Genomic DNA, 8,986 nt, shown 5'->3' on the forward strand with positions numbered 1-8,986 from the left:
AGTGGGAAGATAACTTAAGATTTCAAGTTAGAAGATATAACGCTTACTGTTTGCTGCAGGTTCGTTCACTTGACGGTTTTTTCTAACATTATTAACCTTGAACATAAAAGGCAATATCTAACCTCAGAATCTCCTAAATCAACTTAACCGTTGCTACAAATATGCTACATCGCTATCAGTCATTATTACATTGGTTTTACATGAATTTTCGCTTTTTCTGGAGCACGTGTTCGTACGTGCCTTCGTTAATACAGAAGTCTCAACTGAAAGGCTTAAAGGTCAGCACGAACTTTAAGGATATTGAAGAGAATGAACTAACTAGGCACAGGCATGGATCCCAAGACAGTCTGGCATCATTTGCAGTACTCTTTCGGAAGCCAATTGAATTAAGGTTAGGCCTCTAACTTTCAGCTAAATTGAAGAAGCTATAAGCAACTAAACGAGTTCGGGCAGTAAATCTCGATGGATACTTTACGTAGGTCTGCAGGGGCAGTGGTCCAGTTTTGAAAGTTTGATTTACTGAGATATTAGCTACTTTAAGGGTTGGGAATAGATCTTAGTTGTCCCAGTTTATCAGGAAGGAGAGGAATTAGTCTGACTAGTATTGCATGTGAGATATTAGAACTGAAGATCACCTTATGTTTAACTGGAACTCCGGGACAGCCAGATTGTTTATGGTCTTCAAGATGAATGTATGAAATAAATATCCACCCTTTAGGTTTCAGAATTCATGTATAACAGTAGACGCCTGAATGTGCTTGTAATACTTGATCCAAAGACTGCGACCAGCAGTTTTTTATACCAGTATATCGTCGAAAACTTCTATAAAAAAGTACATGAACATCCTATAGGCTTTCTAATGGTGAACAGGTTATTGCTTACAGTGAACTGTTTGCATCAATGTTAGCCACTATCTCCGCGTATATTGTTGTTTTAGAAATAACTATTTTTATCTAAAGTCATTCTTCTTGATGAAGTGTGACTTTTCAGTGTGTTCTAAATTTGATAACATTAGTACACAGTTTGAAAAAAAGAACTAACAAGCAAAAATGAGGACATTGATCTATGAATACATCTTTCTTGTTATTTATGAAATCACACTTCCATTGAGATTTCTGTTCGAACTTTAGAAAGGTCTATTAGTTAATCTACGAAAGCCATTCGATGGATAGGAATCTAATGTTTGATGGTCGGAGGTATTAGACAAAAAACCCTCAACCAAGATTGTGTTAGTTGATACTCGTCGGCAAAACGTTTCTATAACCTAGAGGGAGCGGATGCACCTCGGTAATTTTGGACTGGAATCATATAGTTAAGCGGTCTGGGACGTTACCACTCGACATTAAGGACTAGTCAAACATTATCTGCTACTCATTGATCACTCAAAATGGATAAAAGTTTGCTTCAGAATGACTAGTATTTATCTACCAAATAACTTTAAAATATTCAAATAGTGCATTACACTTCAGTCCACTGATTTTAATTGAAATCAATATGTTCAACCGCTTGCCGTATATAGTATTTAAACATAACTTGTCTAAAAATTAGGTCTGGATAATCCTACTGACCTGTATATAAGAATGAACACGTTCAATCTGTAAATTAACGAATAATTTTTAAACTTCCGAGTCCAACTTTTAATATTTTAGTCTAAAGCGTTCTCTCAAAGTGATGGCAAACTGAATTTTGATAGGACAACAACTAAGGATTAATTCCATATGATAGTAAACAACCTCTATAGGTTTTCGATTGTTAAATGATGAATGGCCTCTAACAACAATTATTCTTGTGTTCGAAATTTTGTATATTAGCATCTCATTTTACTTAGTTGGGCAACTGCTTTGTCTTTTAATAGTAGTCAAATTGGAGGTTCAAGTCGATAATTTAGTCTGGTAAAAAGCCATTACTCGGCGACATAGATCGTGTCAGTGCATATCATCTATCGATCAACATTCTTTTTTTTGCAACCAAACATTCGAAAATCCGCTCACAGAACTTCAGACCATTGATAAGAAATTCAGTTTTATGTAGTGAGATGAGTATTTTCCCAAATGTTTCACATTGAATCAGAAATCTTTTCAATTAATCATAAACATACGTAATGACTAAATGATCTCGATAGAGATCAAATTGATTTGCCAATATATAAGCTCTAATTACAGACTGATATAATGGTTGTATAATCTAAATCCAGTTTATTTAGGCAACTGTGTTTAGTCGTGGCACTCATACAAGACCCCAAATCGAACTGAACCTTATGACTAGCATAATACTTCTAAAACCACTGAACGAAAATACGTTCATTTGCGATCTCTCAACTTTATTCATTTTGTTAAAGAGACAGAAGTTAGGGGTAACAGCAAGTGTCTTCTAACACCCTTTTCCCCCATACATGAGTTCTTAGTCATATTTCCTTCTTCGTTGATTCAATTAACAATATACATTGAAAATAAGTTCTCGAACAATATATTTGACGTTTCACTATTCATGTAACACATTTCAAACAGATGCAGTCGTAATGGTAATTCATTGTTTATTTAGAAAGCGGAAATGCAAATCATTTTAAATAAGAAAGTTTGAAGCTCTCATGAACAATTTATGCGGTGACCAGAGTATTGGAGGTCACTTTATTTTTACGCAGTATGACAAAGAATTTGTAGAAATACGGAACGATAAAAGACTCCGTAATAACAGGAATGTTGTTCACATGGTTCATTTCTACTGATAAGACGGTTATAGGTTAACCGTTTAGAATTATTGATCGCTGAAGCTAAGTTTTGACCCAATAAAAGATTTTTACCTATTAAGTAATACAATAATCTCTAATATTCTGTTATTATCATGTCAATTATTTACCAAAACCATTCTCTTCAAACTGTTGTAATTTCACTGTTTAAACGGATTCACTTTTCTCTGATGGATAATTTATCATATTGAATTGAGATTTATTAAAACTTCAAATTAACGACGCACTAACGTTTTTGTAGCTGAGATATGAGCAAGGAAATTTAGACGAGTTGGTTCCATACTGTACAAAAGATTATTGTTCGCATTTTCTATTTCAATAAACGATGTACGAGGAATTCACCAGTTAAATACAAACAAAGAAACATCTCTTAATAGAACAAAAAGTGAAGTAGAAATTAAAGTAACAGACTGAAAAATTCTTTTATTTACATAAACCTATTGACTTTTCAGTGATTTACTATTCACTCTCAATTTCTTTAAACAATTCTCATTTGGGGTACTTACACTATCGTTGATAAGCAAATTGTTTATTACAAAAATACCTAAGAGAATGGTAATATTCTCTAGCAGTACACGTATTTCCAACCAAAATTCACATCCTTTAATATGCCAATAATTAAAATTACAATCACGAGTTAAGGATAAAATTAAAAAAGAAAACCCGATAAGATAATCAGCAAACTGGAATAAACAGTTTTTATAAGAAAATGTATTGTTTGATAGAAATTGGTCATGTATAATTACAGGAATTGAGTAGATGATACCAGCTGTTAACAAACATATACCTAAAATTAGACTTAACAATTTAGATACATAACTGTCAATTGATAGAATTAATGTTGAATTGATTTCTGTCAGTTGAATATCTCTATCCAATTGGAATATTTCTACAGGTATACAGAATATACTTAATAAACATAATGATACAGACATTATAGTTAAGCCGAAAGCATAAACACTTGTAGATGGCTTGATTTTGTGTGATTGATCAACCTGATTATCGTTATTGTGTGGATCTGTCTGTTTTTGTTTATCATTATAGCCATTTACTCCAAGCAGTCGAAAATACACACCAATTGTAGTCAAACACCTTAAACTAATACGTGCACGGATACATTTTGAATACCCTAAACGTTTTTCTAAACACAACACATATGTCATGTACAACTGACTCAAGAGGATTATGGTTAGTGATAAACGTGTCAAGAAGCGACTCGTTATTCCAGTTGATGCGATCAAACCAAAGCCAATCTATGAAATACAGGAAGAGAAATATATGGAGAGGCATCACTTTAATTAATGAAATACTCGGTAATTATCTTAAATGATATGAAATGAAACCAAATCATATAATTACTGATTGTCACTTTAGAGTCATTTGTATTGTAATGAAGACGATTCATATTATAAATCTTGTAACAATTGCGTAATCAGTGAAAGTTACAAATTACAAGGTTTTGAGAATTTTAAGATCATTACTTTCAAAGTCGGTGACAAATCAGTTCCTCAGTGATATTTGTCTAGGATTGACATTAGTTAGCATAACAATGAAGATTACAGAGTACTGAATCGCCGTTTCATCTTAGCGTGGGGCTCTTCAGTAGTGAGAAATCATGGCTGTATATATTCGAACTATACCGGAACGTGGTACCCGAAGGGATTTCACTCCATAAAGGAGACTATCTATAGATTAAAATATCTTTAAAACCTATTAACCGAAATAAACCCATTAGTTTTTGAGTCTACGCGATGTAATTTTCAGCTGATGTAATTCCGTAATCGAGTATAACTTTGTGTAATCGGATATGATAGATATTTTCAATGAGGGCTATTGATACAGCTCAGTCGTCTAAATTGAAGTAGATAACTTAATAAATAGCCTACAGGTCACCCGTTTTAAACAAAATAAAAATTATCTTTACCAACTCATTTGGCATATACTCTTAGTCAACATTACTTACTTACTTACTTACGCCCGTTACCCCTCTTCGAGGAGCATAGGCCGCTCACCGGCATTCTCCATCCAACTCTGTCCTGAGCCTTCCTTTCCAGTTGCTGTTCATCCTTTTCATATCTGCTTCTATTTCACGGCGTAATGTGTTCTTTGGCCTTCCTCTTTTCCGCTTCCCTTCCGGATTCCAAGTTAGGGATTGAGTCGTGATGCACATTGGTGATTTCCTTAGTGTATGTCCGATCCACTTCCAACGTCTTTTCCTAATTTCCTCTTCAGCTGGAAGCTGGTTTTTCCTCTCCCATAAAACGCTGTTGCTGATAGTATCCGGCCAATGGATGTTGAGTATTTTGCGTAGACAGCTGTTGATAAATACTTGTACCTTCCTGATGATGGTCGTAGTAGTTCTCCATGTTTCAGCTCCGTACAGTAGAACTGTCTTGACGTTCGTATTAAAGATTCTGACCTTGAAATTAGTTGACAGTTGTTTTGAGTTCCATATATTCTTCAATTGTAGAAATGCTGCCCTTGCTTTGCCAATCCTCGCCTTTACATCTGCATCCGATCCTCCTTGTTTATCAACGATGCTCCCCAGGTACGTAAATGTTTCCACCTCTTCCAGAGTTTCGCCATCAAGTGTAATTGGATTGGTGTTCTCCGTGTTGCATTTGAGAATCTTGCTTTTTCCTTTGTGAATGTGGAGGCCTATCGATGCAGAGGCTGCTGCTACATTTGCTGTCTTCATCTGCATTTGTTCGTGTGTATGAGAGAGGAGGGCTAGGTCATCTGCGAAGTCCAAATCATCTAATTGATTCTGAGAAGTCCATTGTATTCCGTATTTCCTTTCAGATGTCGAATTCTTCATAATCCAGTCAATCACTAGAAGGAAGAGGAATGGGGAGAGTAGACAGCCTTGTCTGACTCCGGTCCTTACTGGAAATGCATCTGTCAGCTGTCCTCCATGCACGACTTTGCACTGTAGTCCATCGTATGAGTTTTGGATAATGTTGACGATCTTCTGAGGAACCCCATAGTGTCGAAGAATTTTCCATAATGTTCTCCTGTCCACGCTGTCGAACGCCTTCTCATAATCAATGAAGTTGACGTATAGTGATGAGTTTCACTCAACTGATTGTTCAACGATGATCCGTAGTGTCGCAATCTGGTCTGTGCACGACCTATCCTTACGGAATCCAGCCTGTTGATCCCTAAGTTCGGCGTCTACTGCGTCTTTCATCCGATTCAGCAGCACTCTGTTGAAAACTTTTCCTGGTACTGATAACAAACTGATGCCTCTGTAGTTCTCACATTTGCTCAGATCTCCTTTCTTTGGTATCTTGATGAGATATCCTTCTTTCCAGTCCGTTGGCACTTGTTCCTTTTCCCAAATCTTCTTGAATAGAAGGTGAAGCATGTTTGCAGTTATTTCAATGTCTGACTTCAGTGCTTCTGCTGGTATATTGTCAGGTCCTGCCGCCTTCCCACTTTTGATTTGTCTGATGGCCATCTTGACTTCTTCGATTGTTGGTGGAGTGACATCTATTGGAAGGTCAGTGTGTGCTGCTTCGATGTTCGGTGGGTTCAATGGGGCTGGTCCATTCAGCAGTTCCTCGAAGTATTCTGCCCATCTTTTCCTCTGTTCTTGAATCTCAGTGATTGTCTTTCCTTCTTTGTCCTTGACTGGTCTCTCTGGTTTGCTATATCTCCCTGCCAATTTCTTCGTTGTATCATATAGTTGTTTCATATTCCCTTCTCTTGCAGCTTTTTCCGCCGTCGTTGCTAGTTCTCCCATGTATTTCTGCTTGTCGGCTTTAATGCTCTTCTTCACTTCCCTGTTTGCTTCTGCGTAGTCTGCTTGTGCTTTGACTTTCTCTGCTCGTGTTCAGCTGTTGTTAATTGCTAGTTTCTTGTTCTTCCTTTCTTGAATTTTGTCCAGGGTTCCCATAGAGATCCATTCCTTATGATGATGCTTCTTAGGACCAAGAACCTCCTGACACGTTGAAGTTAGTGCTTCTTTTATCCCTTTCCAGTTGTCCTCCAAAGTAGTTTCTTGTTCTTTCAGTAGATCCTGTAGAGCTTGGAACCTGTTGTTGAGAGTTATCTTGAATTCGTGGAGCTTGTCAATATCTCGAAGGAAGGCTGTATCGAACCTTTGTAGTGCTGTTTGTCCAGTCTTTCTTTAGCTTCAGTCTCATCTTGGCCACAACCAGATGGTGATCTGAAGCTATGTCAGCTCGTCTCCGGGTTCTCACATCTTCCATTGATCTTCGGAATTTTTTGTTGATACAGATGTGATCTATCTGGTTCTCTGTGGTTTGGTCCGGTGAGATCCATGTAGCTTTGTGTATGCGTTTGTGTGGGAATATTGTGCCGCCTATAACCAAGTTGTTGAGTGCACATAGGTTTGCAAGTCTCTCGCCATTTTCATTTCTCTCTCCTAGTCCATGTCGTCCAATTATATCCTGTGTTGTCCACTCCAACTTTAGCATTTAGATCTCCCATCAGAATGATGAGGTCCTTTCGTGAGCACTTCGCTATAATTGATTGCAGCTTTTCATAGAACTGATCTTTATCATCGTCGTTGCTATCATTGGTGGGTGCATAACATTGGATAACGTTCATTGTGATCCCTTGCTTCTTTGTTCTGAATGATGCTTTGATTATCCTGGGTCCATGAGATTCCCATCCCACAAGTGCATTTCGTGCTTCTTTGGACAGCATTAGAGCAACTCCCTGAGTGTGTGGAGCATTTTCCCCTTCGTGACCGGAGTACAGCAGCATCTCTCCTGTACCTAGCCTTTGTTGTCCAGATTGTGTCCAATGGGTTTCGATGATTCCGAGTACTGCCAAGTTGTATCTCCTCATTTCCATTGCTATTTGACTGGTCTTTCCTGTCTCCCACATTGTCCGGACGTTCTATGTACCTATACAGAGTGTTGCTCTGGTTGTTAGAAGGTGCATTGGCCTCGTGACTTCCGAAAAATTTCGGCTTTCATCATGAGACGTCATAATTATTCCTTGAACTCGAAGGGCAGAGTTTAAATGGTTTGAATTATTTTTTCTGGTTAGCGTTTTTTTAGCGAGTTAGCTTTTCTACGGGATGGGGTCGCTAACCCCATGCCCAACCCTCCTCCTTTACCCGGGCTTGGGACCGGTAGTAACTCTAGAAGAGCTACAGGCGGAGTTTTAGTCAACATAACTGGACTAATTCTCTTATCTAAGATTATGACGTTTTGCAAAGTGAACTAACTTTAGATAATTAATAACTAATTTCTAAAAATTACTGATGTTGATTAATTTTTTACTGGTGACAGAAGTTATTGCTTATCACACACTAACTTTACAATGTGAGTCATCTACCAAGTGTACGTTTATTTTCTACGCTCTAAACTATATTGTTTGTGTGGTGGCTAATGATACTACCTGGATACAGAAAATGTAGATGTGGCGAGGTTCGAATCTACGACTTACTGATTAAGAGCTAATTTGCTTTAACTATTAAGTCATTTCTTCCGATTGAAAAATTGCAAATCAGCAGTCTCATACATTTATTAAATACCTAGTTGGTAGTATGACCAAGCCTTGATAATTTCATTTGAAGATAGTCCTAGATTATTCAATAGGGACTTCCTATCTGTTAAAGGTTTTGTAATATCACGGTTCAAACAGCAAGAATTATGTCAATGCCCAGTTGGTGGTGCCTAAGAGTAGGAAAAGATAAAACAGCAAATCATTAAGTGTTATTCTACCATTTTAATGACATTTTTTAAACTTTAATCATCAACTTATTCTTATCTACCAAATTTTTAAGCTTTCATCGATCGAATTCGAAGACTAAGAAAATGTCACAATTGATTGATCACTGAAAGGTGATCAATGCCATGTGTGTCAAGTCCTTCTTAGTGCTGATCGAATGCTATCGATCAAGTTGCAATGTGGCCACCAGTCTAGGTGGCTCGACACTGCTTGCACTATATATATTGAGGTAAGATGGTGGTTGGAGGTGGTCAACAGGAAACCCTGGACCCGGGTTTCGTGCTACTTGGCACTCGTCAGCAAGGTGTACCTGTAATCTTGAGGGAACTGATGCTCCCTGGCGGATTCGATCCCGTGTCACTCAGCTTCACAGTCAGAGACGTTACCACTGAGCTATTCGGGCTGCGACTGGATGGATTCAGTATATTTTATGGTTTCTCGTCAGCGGCTTACAACCGTATTTCTGTTAAAATGTAACATTGAGGTATGATATAATCTGAAACAATTGACATTGATGACCGAAGGAATTGG

At 37.5% G+C, this 8,986-nt stretch overlaps 1 protein-coding gene across 1 annotated transcript in view; it reads right to left on the reverse strand.

Moving 5' to 3' along the window:
- Nucleotides 1-3,183: 3,183 nt before the first annotated feature.
- Smp_089650 (hypothetical protein) overlaps nucleotides 3,184-8,986 on the reverse strand; it is a gene marked incomplete at its 3' end in the record, with an annotated part of 8,039 nt that continues 2,236 nt past the window's right edge. Inside the window, exon 3 of the mRNA XM_018792974.1 lies at nucleotides 3,184-3,999. Coding sequence (XP_018647533.1) covers nucleotides 3,184-3,999 — 816 coding nt within the window. The remainder of the gene's footprint in view (nucleotides 4,000-8,986) is intronic.

The sequence above is a fragment of the Schistosoma mansoni genome, chromosome 1 (assembly GCF_000237925.1).
Source record: "Schistosoma mansoni strain Puerto Rico chromosome 1, complete genome".
Lineage (NCBI taxonomy): Eukaryota > Metazoa > Platyhelminthes > Trematoda > Strigeidida > Schistosomatidae > Schistosoma > Schistosoma mansoni.